The sequence below is a fragment of the Equus caballus genome, chromosome 7 (genome assembly GCF_041296265.1).
Source record: "Equus caballus isolate H_3958 breed thoroughbred chromosome 7, TB-T2T, whole genome shotgun sequence".
Taxonomy (NCBI): domain Eukaryota; kingdom Metazoa; phylum Chordata; class Mammalia; order Perissodactyla; family Equidae; genus Equus; species Equus caballus.
Window position 1 is genome coordinate 5,675,606 of NC_091690.1, and position 22,793 is coordinate 5,698,398.

At 59.6% G+C, this 22,793-nt stretch overlaps 1 protein-coding gene across 13 annotated transcripts in view; it reads left to right on the top strand.

Annotated features, from left to right (window-relative positions):
- The first annotated feature begins 2,607 nt into the window (after window positions 1-2,607).
- EVI5L (ecotropic viral integration site 5 like) overlaps window positions 2,608-22,793 on the top strand; it is a 30,364-nt gene continuing 10,178 nt past the window's right edge. For 3 of the 13 annotated variants that reach the window (XM_023644652.2, XM_070272614.1, XM_070272616.1), the window contains exons 1-10: window positions 2,656-2,775; window positions 14,204-14,383; window positions 15,618-15,807; window positions 16,219-16,443; window positions 16,551-16,625; window positions 17,299-17,424; window positions 18,831-18,974; window positions 19,125-19,214; window positions 20,377-20,474; window positions 20,559-20,619. In XM_023644652.2, the coding sequence (XP_023500420.1) occupies window positions 14,247-14,383; window positions 15,618-15,807; window positions 16,219-16,443; window positions 16,551-16,625; window positions 17,299-17,424; window positions 18,831-18,974; window positions 19,125-19,214; window positions 20,377-20,474; window positions 20,559-20,619 (1,146 nt within the window). In that variant the 5' untranslated portion in view covers window positions 2,656-2,775; window positions 14,204-14,246. Of the gene's footprint in view, window positions 2,776-10,285; window positions 10,438-14,199; window positions 14,384-15,617; window positions 15,808-16,218; window positions 16,444-16,550; window positions 16,626-17,298; window positions 17,425-18,830; window positions 18,975-19,124; window positions 19,215-20,376; window positions 20,475-20,558; window positions 20,620-22,793 lie in introns of all 13 variants that reach the window. The other 10 variants (XM_070272611.1, XM_070272612.1, XM_023644650.2 and 7 more) reach the window with 8 other exon arrangements.

Here is a 22,793-nt window from a genome sequence, read left to right on the forward strand (position 1 = left end):
CACACACACACACAATCACAGTGGTAGAATCAACAGTTGGTAAAAATTGGGCAAAAAGAGCCCAACCGATGAATCAAATGTTTACTGCAAAAATCACATGAAAAGAAACGTTCCTGATGAAAATGATTTCAATCAAGTAAAAATGAACATTGAAAAAAATTGGGGATGGTTTAACTGCACTAAATAGAAAAGCGATCCAGGAATCTAATTGGCTAAATGCAGTTTATGATTCAAAAGTCTTTTCCAACTGAAATGTGTTGGATTTTTTTTCCACTGTTCTTATAAAAATGGAATCAAAGTGTCCCCAGAATAAAGCCATCTTTTGTGTGGAAATGGCAGTGAGAGAATGAGAGGGTCAAATGTCCTTCGGATCTTCCTCGTCTTGGGTTTTATTCCCCAGACACCAGAGGCCACTTATCTCCCAGGCAAGGCCCCAGAAATGAACTGGTTATGACCTCTTTCTGGGGGGCCCTGAACCCCACCCAGTCTTCTGCCTCTGCAGACCCCTCTGTCTCCCACATCCTGGCTACTAGTCCAGGTTTTTCTGGTCCTCAGAAACTCTGGCTCACACCAAACCGTTCCTTCCTGAGGGGATCAATTGCGGGGAGAACCTCTGGAAACTGGGGTGAACCCCAAGATTTTGGCCTTTATGAAGGCTCCTCAGTCCCCCACGCTGAGGGACCAGGGGCAGCCAGCTCAGGGGTTGTCCCTTGCTTGTTGCTTGGCCCTCACCACGTCCTGGCATCCCACTTGCTCTCCTGACTCAACACCCCACACCCCATCTCTAACCACATCCATGGGGGTCCACAGCCCCCTCCCGGACCCACCCAGTAATCAGGGGACAAGTCCATGATTTTCACTTCAGCTTCATATTCCGCAAACCCAAAGTCATCTTGTGACTTTGACAGGACTATGAAATGCCCAGCACATAAAATGGCTTTAAAAGGAGAGAAGTAAAGATCTGTTCTTTAAAAAGAAAAAAAAATGAGGAGGGGGGATACGAGTGTGTGAGCGAGAAGGAATGGATTATACTTATTTTTACCATCCGAGTTTTTAGAAATATGTTTCGGGGCTTTTCTGAACAGTTCCAGAATTTTAATAGACGCAATGTAGAGAGTAAGAGAGAAGGAGAGAGGGAAGGCATATAGAGGCAGAGAGAGAGGATAGACAGCAGGAGAGGGTGTAGACAGATTCAGAGTGTAGACAGGGGCAGAGAGAATAGACAGAGGCAGAGAGAGTGTAGACAGGGGCAAAATTTAGATAGGACAGAGAGTAGACAGAGGCAGAGAAAGATGGACAGGGCCAGAGAGCGAACAGATGTCAGTCATTGCTCCCAAAACCAGACAGAACCCTCTACTATTTAGAAGGTTGAGATCTCAGACCTTAGAAGGTTCGGACACTCCTCACTCTTGGTGTCAGCCTTGCCATTCCCAGTTCTGTCTCCCCATTTTCAACCCCCATTCTGAACTTACGATGTCACCCTTTCTTCTGTGACAACGTCCTTCCTTGCCTCACCCCGTCCAGATCCCCGCATCTTTAGGTGGAAACGTGTCCTTTTTGCTAAGTCTTACCCCCGTCAATGACTGTTCCTACCTGCCCCTCCCCAGCCTGAGTGACTCTCACCCCTTTCTTGCCTGTTAAGAGTCCTGGACCCACCATTCATTTATTCATTCATTCATTCGTTCATCAGACATTTATAAGCAGTTCCCGTGTGCTGGGCCCCTGCTCAGCAAAGCTGGAGACCCCAGGGAGACCCGACCTAGGCCCTGCATCCTCCCTCCCCCCCCAGCTTAGACTTCACCCGGGCTAGACTAGGGTAGGGGTCCGGCCTGAGTCTTCGGAGTGACTCCCATCCCCAAAAGCCCCGCCCCCAGCTCAGAGCCGGGCTCAAAGAAGACGCGGTCCCATCACCTCCCTGTCAGCCTCGGGCATTTCTGTCCACGCCCCTTCTCAGACCCAACCTATTAACATCTCCCTTACCTGGCCCCGCCCCGTCGTTGGCTTAGGCCACGCCCTCCTCTCAGCCCCTCCCCTATTTCATTCAATCCAGGCCTCAAGTCCCGCCTCCCGGGAGGCCAACCGCACGCCGATCTCACAACCCCATTGGCCAGAGGCGCCGCTTCACCGCCCTCCTTCAGTGTCATTGGCTCTCTAGGTTGTCAATCTTCTTTACAGAGGCCCAACAGTTGCCATGGCCGAGGTTTGAGGGGCAGATAATAATGGCCGTCTCGGGACATCTAGTTATTGGGCAGAAAGCCCGGCTCTGGGCGGGGCTTAGTGCCAAACGCTTGGCAGCCTCTGTCTAGGGTTCCTCAGGGCCGCAGCCTTCCTTCAAAGACACACCCCTCTTTCCTCGTTATTGGCCCCGCCAGGTGTTGATCAACAGGATTCCTCATTCCGATAGGCAAAGCCACCCGTCCTTCACTGCTTCTCTAATTTCAATTCGCTTCTCTCCTCAGAGGCGGAAACCTTCAGCCGTAGCCAGGGCCCTCCTCACGGAATGGCCACGGATTGGCCAGACACCCCGTCACTCCTGGCCAGTGGGCGGAGCCTGGGTGCCTGGGGGCGGCGAATTGGCTGACTGGGCCTCGGGGGCGGGGCAGCGGCTCCTGTCAGCGGGTGAAATGGCAGCGGCGGAGCCGGCGGCGGCCGCGGTCCCGGGGGGCGGCTGAGGGGGCCGGGCCGGGGCTGCGGGGCGAGCGGCGCGGCGGGGATCCGGCAGCGCGGCCCGGGACGGCGAGGCTCGGCACGGCGATGGCGGCGCGCTCGGCGCAGGTAGGGAGGCGGCGCGGGCCGGGCCTCCCGGGCGCCTTCCCAGGCCGGCAGCTCCGCGCTGCGGCCCGCGGGGGCCGGGCGAGAGCGGGACTCGGGTCACCCGGCCCCGGAACCCGCGCTGGGCGCCCCTGGCCCCCCAGCAGGGACCCTGCCTCGGGCCCCGGGCCCTGCCCACCCCCGATCCCGACCCCCCAGGGTCCCTCTGCGGACCCCCGTGGGGACCCCATCCCCCACCCCGCCCCCTCCCCGGGAGGCAGCCCTGAACGCGCGACCCCCGCCCGCGCCCCTCACTGACCCTCGGGACCCCTCCCCGGACCCTTCAGGGCTCCCCAGGCCCCACCCCGCAGTCCCGCCCCCCACATCGCCCCCCGCAGCCCCAAGACCCCCGCCCCCTCTCTGTCCCTACCTCTAGGTCCCCTCCCGTCTGCAGACCCCCTGTCACCCCGTCCCTCTCTTCACTTCCCATCCTGTCTCTGGGCCCAGACCTGTCCCCACCCCCAAGGAGACCCGCCTCAGAGCCCCATCCCTCCCTTCCTGACCCCGCGGGACCCCTCCCCCGGCCCTGGTAAATCAGGATTCCTGCCCACAGGCCTCATCTCAGCCTGCTGCCCGGTCTCCCACCCTCGGCAGCCCCATGCCCAAGGGCACCCCTAAAAATCCCTCCTCGGGGTCGTGCCAGCACCCTCCAGGAGCTCCCCACCCGCCCCCAATCCTGACTCAACTTGATCGCAGCTTCCTGAAAATCCATACTCACCTCCTGCTCAGGACCCGCCCCCCCCCAACAGATGTTCTGAGCGCCCGTCCCCACCCGGAGACGCACGTCTTTCTGAGAGCCCCGCACACACACACATACGCATACACACACACACACATCAGACACTTAGATCCCCAACACACGCTGAGAAACTTAGGCCGTCCAATACAGACCCAAGCAATTGGGAGCCCCCGCCCCATTCACACACACACACACAAATACACTGTCATACAGGAGACCTCAGCTCTTCCACACACCTCCCTGGATGCCACCTGCCCAGGTCCTCCTGGAGACTCCCCCCCACCCCGAACAGCTCCCAGCTCAGGCAGAGCTCCGAGTCGTGTGCTCCCTCCCTGCCCTGCCACACCAGTCTTCTGAGCTGGCCTTCCACTGGGGCCCTGGAGGGTGGCGGAGTGACCCAGAATCTCCCAGCACCCCTGTGGACACCTTCCCCACGCCTCTGTCCCTTCATCCATCGCTCTCTGCTTCGCCCTGCTTCAAAGGGAAGGATGGCCCCTCTCTCTCCTACACTGAGGTGTCCTGGACAGAACTCCCGCCTGCCCCCTGATTCATGCTACCCCCTGGTGGAGGGGCGGGGGTTCAGGTTGCCCCCGGCCCCAGTCCTGAAGTCTGATCGGACTAGTAGGACCAGCCTCTGGCTCCCATGGCGCCCGCTGGCCTCAGATGGCAGGGCCGGCGCTGCAGCCCAGGGGCAGCCCCTGAGTTCTCTCACCCACGACCAGTGTGTTTTGCCAAAATGCACCGGCTTCCTTCTCTCCTGGCATTTGAGACCCGGTGGGGCTGGGTTGGGGCCTGCCGGGAGCAGACAGCTCTTTGTTAAGGAATCTTTGCAGAAGGGAAAAATGTGCTGAAGAGGCTCAGGCGGAACATGACTGAGTAGTCAGCTTGGTTTTGCCCTCAGCCGGGCCGCGATGGAGCTAGACGACCCGTGGCCCCGACTCTTTCCGCGTCGCCTTGGCCCTGCCGCCCCACAGCCCTCGCCCTCAGGTCCAACCTGTGGGTTCCCCTGGGCTCCTGTGGTCGACTGCGGGGGGTTAGAAAGCAATTGCAGGTGGCTTGGCCCTGGCACAGGGACGAGGCGAGACGGAGAAGGGAGCAGATCACAGAACTGGCGAGATGGTGTGGCCAGGACTGCAGGGAATAAGGAGGAGACCGGGTCCTGCCGGGGCGAAATCTGGATCAGGCCAGCCCCAGCACTGCCTGCCTGGGCTCCTTCGAGTGGCCTCAGCCTGCCTAGGAAACCCCAGAGAAACAAGCCCTGGCTGCTTTGTGGATATTCACCCGTCGCTCCTGGATGGCCCTGGGAAAAAGCACATCTTGGCTCGAGGCCTCAACTTCCCCATCTGGAAAATGGGGCGCTAAATCCTTAGAACAGTATTTTGTACTGCAGGGGGGCTGGGGGAGTTAAGATGTGGCCCTGAATGTCCCCCAGGCACCGTGTGGCAAGGGTCAGTGGGATCCAGGAGGCCGGTCGCCCGTCTACGGGTGCTAGAAAACTCACAGGCTGCCCTGGTCCCCGGGTTGTAATTAGTCACTGGCTCACTGGATCGTGGCCGTCTCTCTGTGGCTGAGCTTCCCTGCAGGAAGCCCTGTCGAATCAGAGCTGAGAGATGGTCTGTTGTGGGGTTTGTGGCCACACAGGGACCTCCCAGGGGGACAGAGGCAGAAAGGGGCCTGCTTGCTGGCAATGCCCTCACCCTGCATAGACCTCTGAGGCTGGCTAGGGAGAGGTTTCTTCTGCCCCTTGCTGAAGGGGTAGTGGGTCAAGACTCCTGAAGGTCACGAGACTCACAGGAAATAAACTCCACACCTCCCCAGGGGGCTTCTGTGTGTGGCTGCAGTGGGGTCAGAAGGCTCCCCATAAGAGACTGCGAACCCCTTAGGAAAACACCAGAAGGCTCCCGGGCAGGGCTTGTGAGTGATGTCAATCCGCTTTTACCCAAGACTGGGGGCCCAGTCCGTGTCTGTGCTTGTGATAGGCACAGAGGGCAAGGAGGAACATGAGCTCAGCTTCCTCAGACAGAATAGAGATGCTCGTTGCTCTGGGTGAAGCCCGACCACGTCCCAGGAACTGAGTCAGGCACTGGGGTCTGAAGGCAGGGCACACGTGGTCCCTGCCCCGCACCCAAAGACCGTCCCAATGTCATGAGACGAGAGCTGAAACCAGTAGCCCACACTGATGGTGCTAGGCTCAGTGCCAAGCCCCATTTGCATATTATCTCATTTAATGCTCCAAGCAACCTGGAGGATTCCAGCGCCGTGCCCTTAGCATCACGTCCTGCCGCCTGCTGTGTGGAAGTGTGAGACAGAATTATGCACAGCGTGCTGCGGGAGCACAGGAAAGGGCCCGGCGTGGCGGCAGGGAAGGCGGGGCGGGGATGATGGATGGGCCTAGAGAGGCTCTCACCGGGCAGGCCTGGCGGGGAAGGGCGTTCCAGGCAGCCCAAGTGCTTGGCCAGGGGCCCAGGAAGCTGCAGCAAGCGTGGTGCATCCACGTCCTGTCTGGTGGGCTTCCTCGTATAGGTCTTCATGGCCCAAGTGTGACCCACGGGGCACACACTGGGGGATGCTCCCTGGCTTAAGGGACCCATAGTTGGAAGAACTTGGGAAGACAGCAAACCCACACTGCCCAGGAAAATCTGGAGCCCACGTGCTCTGGAAGGAGGCAGTGGAAGGAGGGAGGACGAACCCCCGGGGGCCAGGGAACAGAGTGACCCCTCCGGGGAGATTTGGAGGGCCCTGTGGGCATGGCTCGCCTGCGCCTTCGTTTCATTTCTCAGCGTGCCAGGATGTGTCTGTGAGATTGTTCACTGAGGTCTGTCCCCCACACCAGCCTGTGAGTCCTGTGAGGGCAGGGTGCGTGTCCGTCTGTTCGTGGTTGAGTCCCAGGAGAGTTAGGGCCCACAGCAGCTGCACAGTCAATGTTTGGTTGGTTTTAGTGGCTACATTCTTCCCTACTTGCCCACCACGGAAAGAGGGCCTGGATCTCTTCGGCAGAACGAGGGTGATCCGTCTGCCTTGGAGGGCTCCCAGAGGCCAGGCAGACCCGCCTCGCCCCGGCCCCCGGCCCCGCGAGCCTTTATAGCTGGCACGGGCTTCAGAAGAGAGACCGTCTTGGCCTTGAAGAGCCAAAAGCCTTTGCAAAATGCTGCTTCTCATTCGCCTGTCTGTCAAAGACTTAAGGGGGCTTTAACTTGTTTCCTTATCATTCTCAGGGCCACCAAAATCTAGAGAAGGGACTTGCCAGGAAGGAACCTGTTACGGTGGCAGAAAGGAGGCTGCTGACCATATAGGGTAGTAAGCTTTTTGGGGGTTTTTTAAATTCAGATCAGAAGGGATTCCGCAGTTTGGGTGGTTGCCCCTCAGAATTTAGCCTGGAGGTATTTGCTGCTGTTGCTGTTATGGCCAATAATGGTGATTATACTTTGACCCTGTTTAATCTTTAAACAGGGTGGCCGCATGCGGGGTGGGCCTGCTGAGAGGGGAGGGTTGTTTCTTTGCACCACAAATATTCGATGCCTGATAGTGCGCTGGACGCTGGGGATCCGAGAGCGTGGTGGACAGCCCCTGCCCTCATGAAACTTTCCATCCAGCAGGAAATAAATATTGTGGGCCCGCTCCTGTCCTGAGTACCTGACAAGTTTAGCTCAGATGTTCCTCCCAACAAAACCCGTGAGGTAGTTGCTCTCCTTTAGCCCTGTTTTCAGATGAAGAAACTGAGGCAGAGTGCGTCGTCCCCAAGATCACAAAGAGGGAAAGTGGTAGAGGAGAGCATGGGAGGCCAAGAGATCTGGGATCCGTTATGCACGCACACACCATGGAAGACGGTACATGATGTGCGAGCATCCAGAGTGGCTAGGACAGGGGACAAGAGGAGAGCAGGCTGTGGCCTCTGAATCCCAAATTCTGGTTATCCGAGGGCAGCTCGCCCGTCGGTTGCCCACCCCTTACCAAGGAAGAGGACCCGAGACACCAGGCCAGGCCGTCTCCCCGGGAGCTGGAGCCAGGCAGGGCCGTGGTGGGCTGGTGGCCCCCGCTGACAGTCAGATGGGCAGATGGGGTCCCACAGCATCCTTCACAGCTTCCGACTCAGAAATGATTCTCTATCCCCATAACCATTAGAGGTGGAGGAGCAGAGGCTGACAAGGAGGGGAGGTAGGGAGCCAAAATTAAAGGAAAGTCGGGGTCTTGATTCCTGCCTCCGAAAATGCCAGGCTCTGAAAGATGGCGCTTACACGTTCCCTCGCTCTCCATGTGAAAAATCACGACTGCGATCTACTGAGCATCTCCAACCCTCTGGGTTTTGCGTATGTTATTTCTAAAGTCAGAGAATGCGGAGAGAGTGACAGCACCGCAGATCAGTTAGGGCAAAGGCCCTGAGGTCGGAAACGCAAGTTCAGATCCTTCTTCCCCAACAGCCTGGTTAAGAGACCCGTGGGTGACCCTCTGCTCGCCCTGGCACCTCTCGTGTTAGAGCTGTCCTTTGCTTTTCTGTCCATGCTGGTACCGAATCTTTTCTTTTTAATTTTCAAAATTCCAGATACACTTGGATCTTTAGGACAGTTTTAGATTTACAGAAGAATTGAGAAGCTAGTACGAAGAATTCCTGCAGACCCCACACCCCGTTTCCCCGATTGGTGACATCTTAGATGGGGACGGTACATTTGTTGTAATTAATGGACCCATATTGATACATTATTATTAAAACTAATGCACACTGGGGCTGGCCCCGTGGCCGAGTGGTTAAGTTCGCGCGCTCCGCTGCAGGTGGCCCAGTGTTTCGTTGGTTCAAATCCTGGGCGCGGATGTGGCACTGCTCATCAAACCACGCTGAGGCAGCGTCCCACATGCCACAACTAGAAGGACCCACAACGAAGAATATACAACTATGTACCCGGGGGCTTTGGGGAGAAAAAGGAAAAAATAAAATCTTTAAAAAAAAACAAACAAAAAACAACTAATGCACACTTTATTCACATTTCCTTAGTTTTCCCTAATAGTCTTTCTCTGTCCCAGGATCCCATTCTGAAGCCCACATGACATTTCATTGTCACATCTCCTTAGGCTTCTCTGGGCTGGGACAGTTTCCTAGGCTTCCCTTGTTTTTGATGACCTTGACAGCTTTGAGGACAGGGCAGGAATTTTCTAAAATGTCCCCTCATCTGGATTTGTCACATGGTTTTCTCATAGTTAGGCTGGGGCGATATGTTTTGGGGGAGAAAAACACAGAGGTGAAGGGCCCTTCTCGTCTCATCATATCAAAGGCACGTACTCTCAAGGGGACTTGTCACTGCCGATGCTGACCTTGACCCCCTGGCTGAGCAGCGTGGAAATTTTTGTCTCCATTCATTCAGCAGATGTTTGTTGTGGACCTACTAAGTGCCAGAGGCTGTGTTGGGGCCTTAGAGTAGAAAACTAAGATAGGTGCTTGCTCTCAGAACATTCACAAACCAGTAGGGCAGGCAGGAGTGTGTAGAAGTCGTTGCCACAGGATGTGTCTTGGGCTGGGGTGCAGGAGGTAGGTATTTTCAGAGGGAAATAGGAGAGAAGCGAGCCAGGACGCTGGAGGTGAGGGGTCGACAGGAATGATTTCACAGAAAAAAATACTCAAACCACGTCTTGGACAATGCCTTTCCAGTCAGAAGGAACAGCATGTGCAAAGCCACAGGCAGGAAGAAGCAGGCGCTCCTGGAGGGCTGTGTGTGGTGGGGCTGGGATGTGGGTAGAGGTGAGGCTGGCAGGGCTGTGTGCACCGTGCAAAAACATTTGGGCTCCGTCTCGCAGTAGGGAGTGGCTGAAGGGTTGTGGGCAAGCACCAGGAGGGTGGCACTAGGCCTGGCCTGAGCGAGGGGGTGGGGGGTGGCACTGTGGCCCTGGTAGGCCCATGTGCAGCAGGAGGAAGGGTGGCTTACTCAAGAGAGTGTTGCGGTTCAGAAGCATCTGTGCACCGGAAACTGGAAGAGTCTTTCTAAAATGTGAGCCCAGTCAGGCCCCTGCCTCAGCGCACAGGCCCTGAGGGGGTCTGGCCCCTGTGGAACTCTCCAGTGTCTTAGGAGTCATACCCCTCCCCCTGCTCCGGCACCCACGGGTCCTCTGCCAGCCCAGCCCAGCCTTTAGCATCTTTTTAACTGAGACATTCACACAACATAAAATTCACCCTTTTAAAGTATACAGTTCCATGGGTTTTAGCATATTCACCAACTTGCACAACCATCATCACTGTCTAATTCCAGAACATTTCATTACCCCAAGAAGAAATCTTGTAGGCAGTTTCCCCCATTCCTTGTGTCCCCAGGCCCCAGTGCCTGGCAACCACTGATCGACTTTTGTCCCTATAGATTTTCCTCTTCTGGACATTTTGTGTCCATGGACTCAGATCAGTTGTGGCCTTTGTGTCTGGCTTCTTTGTCTCTGTGTGATGTCTTCAAGCTTCATCCACATTGTAGCACATATCAGAGCTTCCTGCCTTTTCATGGCTGAATAATATTCCATTGTGTGGATGGACCACACTGTGTTTATCCATTCGTCTGTCGATGGACATTTGCGTTGTGTCCACTTTTTGGCCTTTGTGAATAATGCAGCTATGAAGAGTTGCGTACAAGTTTTCGTGTGGACTGTGTCTTCCACGCTCTTGGGTTAGGTACCTCGGCATGGAATTGCTAGGTCAGATGGTAACTCCATGTTGAACTTTTTGAGGAACTCCCTGACTGTTTTCCACCCTCCCTTTTATTCTAGACATTTCTCTCAATCTGTAATGGAAAGTTTGGATGACTGTTTCGTGCTCCGGGTGAGCAGGGGGCTGTGTCTGTCTTCTCCCATGAGGCTTCGGTCATCAGCATGGTGCCCAGCACCAGGTCAACATCCAGTAAATATCAGTGGGTGGGCAGGTGGGTCCAATTCCTCAAAAGTTTCTTGGGGCCGGCCCAGTGGCACAGCAGTTAAGTGCGCACGTTCCGCATCTCAGCGGCCTGGGGTTCGCCGGTTCGGATCCCGGGTGTGGACATGGCACCGCTTGGCACGCCATGCTGTGGCAGGCATCCCACATATAAATTAGAGGAAGATGGGCACAGATGTTAGCTCAGGGCCAGTCTTCCTCAGCAAAAAGAGGAGGATTGGCAGTAGTTAGCTCAGAGCTAATCTTCCTCAAAAAAAAAAAAGAGAGAAAAAAAGTTTCTTGACTCTTCCGTTTTTCCAGGCTCAGTGGTGATTCCTGCCTGGGGGTGTGGGGCCTGATGGAGATGTTCAAGAGTTAGCAATCTTGGCCGGTGCTCTGGAGAAAGGAAAAGCTGAGGATGAGTGTAGCATAATTGCTGACATGAATTTGGTCATTTGAGCCTGAGAGTGAGATCACCAAGGACGTAAAGGGCCAAGGACTGGGTAGGGCCTGTGGCGGAAGAGGCACGTGCAGGAGACTAGGAAGCCCTGGGCAGAGAGGCAAGAAGAGAGCCAGGAGTCCAGCCTCTGGAAACTGGGTGGGAGAGGACTTCAAGTGGGGGGAAGCATGACTGGCTGTGTCCAGATGCCCCCAAGAGGGTGAGGGAGCGGGAGGTGGGAGATGCCGGGCATCTGGACCTTTCTGCCCCTACGCCTGCCACCCCTAGCTCACTGGCACAGTCTCTTCCCACCCCTGGCTTGGCTCAGACTCCTGAGCTGTGGGCCTCCCTCTAGGGACATGGAGGGTGGCGGTGCCGGCAGGCCCACTCTGCAGGGGCCAGTACCCCCACTTCTGGTGACTGAGGTGGAACAGCAGCAAAGGGCATTGAAGGTGGGGACGTTGAGAGGCTGGGACCGCAGACCCAGAGGGCCTGTGCGTGGGTCTCAGAGGCCAGTGGCCCCTCAGCACTCAAGGGGCCCTGCCTCATCTCTGCATCTTGGTGCCAGTCCAGCAAGGGGGGATGGCTGCGAGCCCTGGGGAGGTGGGGTCTCGTCTGCCTTGTTCCACTCCACGTCCCCATGCCTAGCACAGCCCCTGGCCCTCAGATGGTAAGTGCCAGGGAAGGAAAGGTTGGGTCAGTGAGAGTCATGGAGCTCCAGAGAGGGAGGCGAGCCACCACAGAGCTAGGATGGCAGCAAGCCAGTGTCCACCCCAAATCTACTCAGTTCCCGGGGTGGCGAGATCTGGTCAGTGCAGGAAGTGTGTATGTGTGCGTGTGTGTGCAAGAGTGTGTATGAGTGTGTGAGTGTGAATGTGTGTGTGTGTGTGTGCCTGCGCATGTGCATCGGGAGGATGGCTTCCAGGGCCAGGCAGTGTTTAGACAATCTGAGGATGAGTCAAGAGAAAGTTCCTAAGGGACCAGAAGGTTCTGCCTCTCGGACTGCAAATTTCAGCCCTGTGTATTGAGGCAATTTGATTTCCTGTGTGAAATACACACTAATATGTCATAAATAGCTGAGCACACTCCACTGGTGCGTGGCCCCTGGGTTGGTTTGTGTTTTTTTTAATCAGAAACCCAGAGCTGAGCCATTCTCTCAGGTTCTTTGGGGCCGGGGTGGCCAACGTGCTCTGAGGCTTGGGCCCCTGGGCTCAGCAAGGAGAGAGTGGTCCCAGCCACGGCCACGGCCACATGCATCCCTTTCTCTGAGGCCCTGGTCCTTGCCTCCACCACCTCCTCCCCATCTCCTGGCTCCGAAGCTGGGAAATCCATGCTGCCTTCCCAGCCCCTCCCTCTCCCCAGAGATCCTTCCACATCAGCTCTTCTCATCCACAGCCCATCTCTGCCCCGGTGGCCCACAGACTTTGACTCTGTGTGAGGCCAGGCGCAGCCCCCACTGCCTCTCTCTCAGGAATGATTAACTCCTGGCTGGGTGGTGCACGGTGGCTTGGTCTTGGGAGCAGGTTGTCCCTGGGCAGCTGAGCAATGGGAGAGAAAGGTCTTCTGGTTCTGCCGGGGGCTGTCACCTAGAGTTTGTATCGCTCACCAAAAGCCAGAGCCCTCACTGGCCTTGGTGGCCAACAGACCCGGGGCCAGAGGCAGAACCAGTGGCCCTGGGGAGCCACAGAGTCCTGGGAAAGGAGGGTTCTGGGCCCCCACGAGGTGAAAGAAGAGTGGTGCCCCTCCCCATGACAAGGCAGCACGGGGGAAGGAGGGCTGGAATCAAGTGTGGGCAACCTGGGGGCCCTCAGGTGTTGGCTGGGGGCTGAGCTAGGGCTGGGGGAAGGTGACCAGTCACCTGAGGGCGCCAGGCAGGTGTGAAATGGTCTGCTGTCATCCTGTCACTGTCCCCCTGCTGCCTAGGGGACCAGATGCCCCCGCTCCAGGGACCAGGTGAGGGCCCCTCTGCAAGCTGAGCTGTCAGAGCTGGGTCAGGTGGGGCCCAGGGGCACGTGGTGGACTCCTGGTCCAGAACGTGCAGGGGAGTGGGCGGGCCTGGAGGAGCCACCCAAAGTGGCGGGGGGGAGGGGCGGGATTTCTTCCTGCCCCTGTGACCCTGGGGATCCCATCTTCTTAGATCCCTGGCACTAGCCTGGGCTGACCAGGAAGAAGCTCGATTGAGCAGAAGGAACACCACCCCCAGCCCCTAGGGGCCTCCCCTCCCCTAGCCATTCCCCACCCCAAGAACCTCCCACCAGGGTGATGCCAACCCCTGCTCTGGGCAGAGCAGAACCCCGGAGCCCTGGCTCCCAGCCAGACCTGGGCCTTGGCCCAGCATGGACGATAGTGGCCGACGTTTGTGAAGCTGTCACTGAGTGTCACCTGCTGTCCTCACGCGTTAGGTGCAGTAGCATACTCAATTCTCACAGCCACCCTCTGACGTCGGTCCTCCAGGACCCTCCATCTATGGAGACTCAGAGAAGTCCAGTGACTGGCCCAAGGCCACACAGCTGGTTGAGGGGCCACCACACTTCAGACACAGGTCCATGTGCATCTGGAGCCTTTGCTTTCACACGGCGCTGAGTTGCCTCTCATGAGACTGGCACAAGGCAAGAAGCTAGTGTCCTCGAAGCCCCCTGGAGGGTGGGGCCAGACCATCCCCAGCAGGGACAGGAGAGATGGGCCCAGCACCCGCCCAGCACACGGCAGGCCAGAATCCGGATCCCGATCCGAGCGGCGTCCACCAGGGCACCGATTCCCAGCACTTTGATGCGCCCCTGGCTTCCCACCCCAAGGGGAGCTGACTCTTCCGGCCATTGGCAGCGCCAGACAATTAACAGTAGAGAATAATTGCTTCTGGCTGTGCCAGCAGCCCACTTCAGTTGATGAGACGGGGAAGGTCAGATGCGGAGGTGGGGCTCCCGGGGCAGGCCACAGCCAGGGACAGGGACCAAGACTGTCAGGAAGGGCCCCCAAGGTCCCAGCAGAGGCCCCAAGTGACAGAAGCCTCCACCCCAGGCCCTGCTGAAGACTCACGAGTGTTGAGTCAAGACTTGGCCTTCATGCCCGGGGACAACAGGACAGCCTGGGTCCTGGCCGTGGTCCCCCTGTCTCTGTCCAGACATCTGGACTACACACAGGCAGGAATCCCAGTAGCCAGCATCTGGAGTAGGAGCCGGCACAGCCATCAGCTGGGCTGGGGTGCATGGGCACAAGGGGTGTGCCAAGTGGACAGACCAGAGATGGAAGCCCAGAGTGGGGAGGTGTCCCCAGGGTGAGCAATGGGGGGGGTGGGCACCCTACCCAGTGCTGACCACATGCGTCTCCGGCCCCCAGACAGATCTGTGACGCAGCCCCACTCACAGCCGGTGAGCCTGCCCACCATGGCAAGCCCCACTCTGAGCCCCGACTCCTCGTCCCAGGAGGCCCTGTCGGCCCCCACCTGCTCCCCAACCTCGGACTCCGAGAACCTCAGCCCCGATGAGCTGGAGCTGCTGGCCAAGCTCGAAGAGCAGAACCGGTGAGCTGGGGCTGGGGGCCGGCGAGGGGCCTCGGGGTGCGGCTGGGCCCCAAACAGAAGTTCCCGGGTGCCCCCTCCCACTCAGAGCTGGGCCCGGCCCTGGGCAGTCACAGCTCCTACCAGAGGCTGGCCGAGGGACGTCGCCCATCATCCTCCCCACCCCAGGTGAAGAGACGGTCCCCCATTCAGACGAGGAGACCGAGGTTTCAAGAGGCCAAGGGAATCTGGGAATCTGGCCGTTGCTTATCCAGCCTTTGTGGAAGGAAGAAACTAAAGTCTCTGACTCTGGGGTCAGGCCTTTCCGCTTCCCTCCCCGGCCCTCCTCCTGTTTTAAAATGTATTTTTATTACTATTCAGCTATGGCGAGGCCAACGGCTCAGACCATGGCCATTGAAAAGATACTTTGTTACTCACAGATCCCAAGACGTAGGGGCACACACACGGGACAGGGCCACACAGGGAAGCACCAGGGTGGGTCAGGGGGCCGGAGGTGGGGGAAGGTGGGCAGGACCCTTTACTGTGGTTTCCGTGGGAAGGAACAGGCGAGGCAGGGTAAGCAGGCTTGGGATGGGCTAGTCTGAACAATCCCAGCGGCTCTGGGGCGTGGACTCTGTCCCTAGCTGTCTGGCACCTGGCCCTGGGTGATCAGGGCATGGGAGGGCGGCCCTGAGTGTGAGAGGCCCATTAAGGAGGGCCTTGGGGTGTGGGCTCTGGATTGGTTGCTTTGTGAGCCCTTAACTATCTCTAGGATTCCTGTAGGCCTGGAGGGACAGTCCTTCCAGGGTCAGCGAGGCCCCAGGTGTCAAAGCATCAGAAACACATGGTTCATACAGCCCCTCCCTAGCTAGGTGCCCCCAGCCAGCAGCTCACCCTCCCTGCGCCTCATCTGTGAAGGGGAAATTTTAACACCACCTGCCCCGCAGGCTGCTACAACACTACCTGAGCTAATCCACGTGGTTCTCAGCCCACCGCTGGAAACAGGATGGGGCACACAAATGGCAGCCTCTCCGGGGGCCCAAGGATAAGGATTATGGCTCAGAGAGGCCAAGGTCGCTCAGCAAGAGCCACACAGCGAGAACAACCTAGACCTAATTCCTGGTGGCCTCTGGGAGCCCCAGCAGGAGGGGCCAGGCTGCCCAGCAGCCCCCTGTCCCCAGGGAGTCACTGGAGCCCAGGAGGGTGGGGCGGGAGGGACCCGCAGCCCAGGCCCAACTCCTCCGGCCATCCCGCCCAGGCTCCTGGAGGCCGACTCCAAGTCCATGCGCTCCATGAACGGCTCCCGGCGGAACAGTGGCTCCTCGCTCGTGTCCAGCTCCTCAGCCTCCTCCAACCTGAGCCACCTGGAGGAGGACACGTGGATCCTGTGGGGCCGGATCGCCAACGAGTGGGAAGAGTGGCGGCGCAGGAAGGAGAAGCTGCTCAAGGTGGCGGGGGCAGCAGGGCTGGGCGGGGGGCCGGGGAGGAGGCAGGCGGAGCAGACCGGGGACAGCGGACAGACAGCCTGGTCATTTGACCACCAGACAGCAGCACCAGGGTCTGCCCTGGGCAGAGGGGCAGCAGCAGAGATGTGTAGGCCCTTTTGGGGTGCCTCGGGGAGTGCAGGGTGGGGCTGGCTGGGCAAGGGGCTGTCGCACTGGCATCTCATGTGCCCCTTCCTTTCCCGCCCGGCTGTGTTCCATGACGGATTGGGGGCAGCGCGTGAAGCAGTGTGGACTCTGTTGAGCTCTGGGCCACAGGCGAGACGTGGGCCAGCTGGACTGGATGGCCGTGGGGAGGCTGCACTGGGATGGGGTCCAGCCCAACCTCCCACTCCCCCGCCCCACCCCCATCACCAGGAGCTGATCCGCAAGGGCATCCCGCACCACTTCCGGGCCATCGTGTGGCAGCTCCTGTGCAGCGCCACGGACATGCCCGTCAAGAACCAGTACTCGGAGCTCCTCAAGATGTCCTCGCCGTGCGAGAAGCTGATCCGCAGGGATATCGCCCGCACCTACCCGGAGCACGAGTTCTTCAAGGGCCAGGACAGCCTGGGGCAGGAGGTCCTCTTCAACGTCATGAAGGTGAGGCCCAGGGGACCTGGGCCTCGCACGAAGAAGCGCATCCCACGTCTGCCTGCTGTCCCGGGGCCTGGCGGGCCCTGCCCTGACACGCGTGCCTTCCCTCGCAGGCGTACTCCCTGGTGGACCGGGAGGTGGGCTACTGCCAAGGCAGCGCCTTCATCGTGGGCCTGCTCCTCATGCAGGTAGGTGGCCTCGGGCCTGCTCCCCGCAGGGGCAGCCATGCCGGGCTCTGCCCCCAGGTGGTGGACGGAAGCGCAGGATTCTCTCCACCCAGCGTCCCCCTGGGGACAGAGCCTCCGTCTCCATCCACCTGTGACGGCTGACAGTCTCCAGGCCAAGCCCTCAGGGACTGGGCACAGCGGGGCTGGCCACCTGTCCTCTCCGTCATCCCGTCCAGGGCCTGGAGGGGCAGGCCATCCTGCTGGGTCACCTGCCGGGGTTGGATGGGGCACTCAGGCAGGGGCTTTGGTCAGCCAGTGTGCTGTCAATGGGGCTGGGGGTTTCCCCCAGAGAACCCAGCAGGCTTAGGACGCGGAGCACAGAGACGGCTGGGGGTGGCCCGGAGGGTGCCTCAGCGAGGGCTCTGGAGGCGGCAAGACCTGGGTTCGAGGCCCAGCTCCAGTTTCCTGCCAGGCGGCCTTCAGCAGGTGACTTCAGCCTCAGGAGGTTTCCCACCAGTGAAACAGGGCTGACAGTGTTGGCCAGGGGTTTACTATGAGGGTCCAGGCAGCCTGGCCCAGGCCCATTCAGTGAACACAGACAGAACGGAAACGGGCAAAGCGCACACACAGGGCCATGAGAAGAACGGCCAGCAGCCCTCCCGCCGCCCCCGCCCACAGTGCCCCGTCCCCCCAGATGCCCGAGGAGGAGGCCTTCTGTGTGTTCGTGCGGCTGATGCAGGAGTACCGCCTGCGCGAGCTCTTCAAGCCCAGCATGGCCGAGCTGGGACTCTGCATCTACCAGTTCGAGTACATGCTGCAGGTGAGCACGTGCAGCCGGTGCCCGCCTCTCCCTCTGCCGCCCCACAGCCCTGGGTGCCCCCTCGGCCGCCCCATGCGTTGCTGGGACTGAAAATTCCAGGGCTGAGAGACTGCGTCCAGAAGTGCCAGCTCAGAAGGGGACTCCTGTCCCTTTGGGGCCCTGGGGCACTGCCCCAAAGGATGCTTCCAGGAACAGGGACTCCTTGTAGGGGCTCCTGAGAGCGTGGGGCTTCCCCAGCCGCTAGAGCAGAGGGGGTGGGGCTGGCTCTTGTCACACGCACCCACGGCCCCCTCCCTGTCTGCTGCCGCAAGTGTGTGGCGGAAAAGGGAGTGTTGTCTGCCTGCCTCTGCTGATTACCGGAGAGCCGGAGAGCCGCAGACTTCTCTGTTTATAAATAGCAGCCCCCGCAGGGCCCGCTCCTGCCCGGCAGACAGAGCCGGAGTGTGCAGGCACGTGCAAGCATGCACACACACAAGCCTGCTCCGAAAGCTGGTGGCAGGTGGGACTCTGTGACTCTGGGCAGGGAGGCAGGAGGCAGGACCCTCCAGGGACCAGCCCTGGGACACACCTGGATGTGGAAACCTAGCTCCTTGGGCCTGGAGGATGGGAGGTGCTGGTGCTCAGGGGGACCTGGTTGTGCCAGCAAGCAGGTGGCCCAGGCCCACAGAGAGGAGGGGACCCCACCCCAGGCTGGGGAGTGGACACCTCCCGTGGCGACATAGATAGAGGCGCCAGAGAGCCCCCGGGTCTGGGGGGAAAGGCTGGGGCAGGCAGGGGGCCGGCCCGAGAGCCTTCTCTCAGTGAAGGACATCCAGGGGCTCCTAATGCCTTCTCCAGCCTCAGTTTCCCAGTTTCTGTCACTTTTAAGCAGTTGGAAGTTCAGGCCAATCAAGCTGGCATCTCCTGAGCACGGCCAGGCACAGTGCATCCTGCGGGGGGCGCTGGGGGTGGACACGTGACTTGCCAGTCACAGGATATGGTGGGAGCTGTGACGGGCTCACACCACACCCCACCTCTCGCTCTCTGGGTGACCCCCTTGCCTCTCCCCACACCGAGCCTCACAAGCATCCCCTCAGGCCAGCTGTGGATCCCATGAGCTGCTGGGCCAGCGCCTGCCCAGGGAGCACACCCCACACCCTCAAGCTGTTGCTGCTCCTGCCACCCCAGCCTGTGTCCCCGCCTCATGCCTCTCTGAGCTCTGGGGCACATCAGCTCCACCCAGACACAATGCCGAGGGCGCACAGAGGAAGGGAACTGAGGGCTGCCCAGGGCAGATCAGGGAAGGCTCCCTGGAGGCGGTGGCACTGAGCCCAGCACTTCTGAGTGGAGGGAACCTGTGGGCAAGAAGGGACAGCTGTGCCCTGCGCCCTCCTCACCACGTCCAGCCTCCTCCCCCTCCCCCGCAGGAGCAGCTCCCGGACCTGAACACTCACTTCCGCTCCCAGAGCTTCCACACGTCCATGTACGCCTCGTCCTGGTTCCTCACGCTCTTCCTGACCACCTTCCCGCTGCCCGTTGCCACCCGTGTCTTCGACATCTTCATGTATGAGGTGAAGCCCCCGGGCGCCCCCTCCTCTCCCAGACACCCCACACTGGTAACAAACCCCAGCCAGGCCTGGATGGGCCAGGGCTTCGAGCAGGGGTGAGAGGGCGCCCTGAGAGAGCAGGCCCCGAGATGCACTGTCCCCTCGCCTTTGCAGGGCCTGGAGATCGTGTTCCGGGTGGGCCTCGCCCTGCTGCAGGTGAACCAGACAGAACTGATGCAGCTGGACATGGAGGGCATGTCCCAGGTGGGCCGGGAGAGCCGAGGCGGCTGGGATGGCCCCCCATCCAGGGCCACCGGGGCAGGGGGAGCCCTCCCGAGAGATGGGGTGGGCCTGGAGTGCCTGAGCGCCCAGATCCTTTCCCATCCCCTCTGTCCCCTGAGGACCAGGGTGGGCCCTGCAGAGCCCCCAGGCTGTGCCATACACGGGCTCTGGCAGCAGCAAGAGAGGAAGGTCTAAGCTTAGGCCGAGCCCTGGGAGGTCCCATCCTTCTCTCCTGCCCCCAGCTCCAGTCCCCCAAAAGCCTAACGTAGCTCAACTTCTCTCCTGCAAACAGTAATGCCAGCCACACCATGAGGCCTTGGGTGTGGTTTTGGCCCAGCCACCAGGCCAGGCAAGGGCACAGGAGAGAGTGCGGGGTCTAGGGCAGCCTCTTACCCCGCCCCAGCCCGGCTGCCCCGCCTGCCGGAGAAGAGGCCGGCCTGCTTCTCACCGCCACTCCCCATCATGCAGGCCCCTGCCCCCTCCCCGCGTCCTCCAGCTGGTGCTTCAGGGAAGAATGCACAAAGGCCACGGTTGTGTCCACAAACACGGGCGTCCATTGTCCGCAGCTGCCGGAGGGGCCCGCTGGGCTGGGAGCGGGGGCCAACCTGGCCCCAAACCGCAGCGAGCTGTGTCCACCCGGGGCTTGCCCTTAACCCTTTGTGGAGGCCCCGGGGGCCCGGGCAAGCAGGCCACTGAGGGGTCTCCATCAGGGTTGCTCCCGGCACCCCGATTCCTCAACCTCTCCAGCCTCCTCTCACTGCCCCGGGCCAGTGGCATGCCGCCCCCTTCCTCCAGGAAGGTCCCCTGTGCTCAGACCCCCCCCCGCCCCACCCCAGCCTCTGCCCTCAGGAGCTCCCACAGCCTGCTTTTCCCCTGCAAGCTGAAGTCCTGGCCGCAGGCAGCTGCTTCTCCCCGATTCCATTTCTGCCTCCCACGCCCGTTGGCTCACTCTACACACCCTGACAGAGGCTCGCACCCAACAGGCCGGGCCCTGTGCTGGTGACATGGGACGCCCCGGCAGTCCGGCTCTGGCCCTCCCTCCTGGAGTGCCCTGGCCCTCCTCCAGGGAAGCAGGGCACAGCAGGGGCTCTGGCAGGCCCCCGGGAGTGGGTGCGCGTGTCGGTGACTGCCCGTGTCCCCACAGTACTTCCAGAGGGTGATCCCCCGGCAGTTCGACAGCTGCCCAGACAAGCTGATCCTGAAGGCCTATCAGGTCAAGTACAACCCCAAGAAGATGAAGAGGTCAGTGCCGGGCGGCCGGGGTGCTGGCGGAAAGGGGGGTCCCTGAGGGTGGGACGGTGACCACCTCGGCCCTGCCCTCTGCAGGCTGGAGAAGGAGTATGCAGCCATGAAGAGCAAGGAGATGGAGGAGCAGATCGAGATCAAAGTGAGTCCCAGCAGAGGTGGGACAGGGCTGGGACGCCCCTGGGAGCGGCCCTCCCAACTCCTGAGGCGGGCGGCCACTAGGTGGAGCCCGTTCCCAGCATACCCCACACACCGCCTTGTCCTCAGGCTCGGAGGGGTCCTCCCTCCACCCCACCCCCCCCCCTCCCCGTGCCTTTACTCACCGCCAAGCCAGCCCCACCACGGGGAACAAGGTGGACAGTGACCTAAACAGTATAGAGTGACTCGAGAAAGTTCTCTGGGTAAGATGTGCAAGGGAGGGGGTGGAGCTGACCCAGAAAGAGGGCTGCAGACCCAGGGCGTCAAAAGGCCTGAGCAGCAGCGAGCCTGAGGGGCTGGAGGAAGACCGCCCTCGCCCAGGGCAGGGGCAAATGAGGAGAGCCGAGGTAGGCCGGGGCCAGATGCCAGGGCGTGGAGGCCAGGGTGCGGCTCCCACTCATGGACCCTGGTTGCCCTGGTGCCTGGCCGCCCGGCCCACTAGGTTTGGGGGGCACAATTCTGTCACCGACTCCAATGTGGGGTCTCTCTCCACGCCACCAAGCCATTCTCTGACACCAGCTGGGCATCCTACAATTAACTCCATTCTGCCACCGCTACCTGGAGAGAGCGCCACATCCCAGCGTGAGGGCCTCAGTCCCACAAGACTGAGACGCCAATCGTATGTCCAGGATGTCACCTGTGCTTCTGACCAACCAGCCATAGATCAGAGGTTCCCCCCGTCCCGTCCTGGGGTTCGACTCATTTGTCAGAGCGGCTCGGAACTCCGAGAAACAGTTTGCTCGCTAGATGCCTGGTTTGTTCCCAAAGGCTGGAACTCGGGAACAGCCGGAGGGAGGAGACGCGGAGGGCGAGGTCTGGGCGAAGGCAGGGAGCTTCCCCTCTCTCCGTGCGCCACCCTCCCAGCCCCTCCACGTGCCGACCCACCCGGACGCTCCGAACCAGCCTTTTGGGTTTTCGTGGAGGTTTCATCACACAGGCCTAACTGACGAGATCACTGGCCATGGCGACTGGCTCAGCCTCCAGCCCTCTCCCCTCCGGGACGTCAGGGGGTGGGGCTGAACGGTCCAACCCTCGACTCACATGGTTGGGTCCCCTGGCAACCAGTCCCCTTCTTGGTGACCTAGGAGCTTTCTAAAGTTTCTGAAGTTCATTTCATTAATATAACGGAAGACACCTTTATTGCTCTCATCCCTTAGGAACTTCCCAGGGTTTTAGGAGCTCCGTGCCAGGATGGATGTGGGCAGGGCTGGCACCAAATATGTATTTCTCATTATAAACCACAGTATCACGGGGTTTCCTGAGTGTGCAGAGCCCCTGAACCCAGACTTCCCTCCTTCTCCTTCCCTCTGCTTTCATCCCTCCACATGTGATTTTAGTTATTCACTCAACAAGCATTTATTGAGCTCCTACTGTGTGCCAGAGTCACAGCAGAGACTGAGGGCTCCCCAGTCCAGTGGGGGTGAGAAGACAAACACGAGCACAAACCCCAACACAGTCTGGCTCTGTCCTCTTCGAGGCAGAGTCCCAAAGCGGCTGGGGCTGGAGTCCTACAGACCAGGGTTCAAATCCCAGCTCTTCCCACAACCCAGCTGTGTGACCCAGGAAGGTGAATTCACCTCCCTGAGCCCCAGTGACCCCTTCTGCAAAATGGGGATGATGCTTGTTCTGCTGTTCAAATTATTATTATAGCTCTTCCCACAACCCAGCTGTGTGACCCAGGAAGGTGAATTCACCTCTCTGAGCCCCAGTGACCCCTTCTGCAAAATGGGGATGACGCTTGTTCTGCTGTTCAAATTATTATCATTATTGCTACCACATCATCATTATCCCCACCTCCTCTAGAAAGGCAGAGGCGCAGCCCAGATTAGGATCCAGGTCACTGGCCACCCATACCTGAGGGGGCAAAGGGCATCATTGTCCTGGGCCTGTTTGTAGGTTTTCCAGACACAGTTTTGTGTCCTGAATGTTTCAGGGTCTCCCTTTCTCAGGAATGGCAGCTTGACTGATGCACCAGTCCAAACGTATATGTGAGTCTTGCTCATACACAGACGAGGCCCTGTTCCCATCTGGTGACCACGAGGGCCCAGCAGTAGGTAGGGATGCAGCAGACCCTTGGACCATACACCCAGCCTGGAAATTTCCCACAAGAGGAGCCCG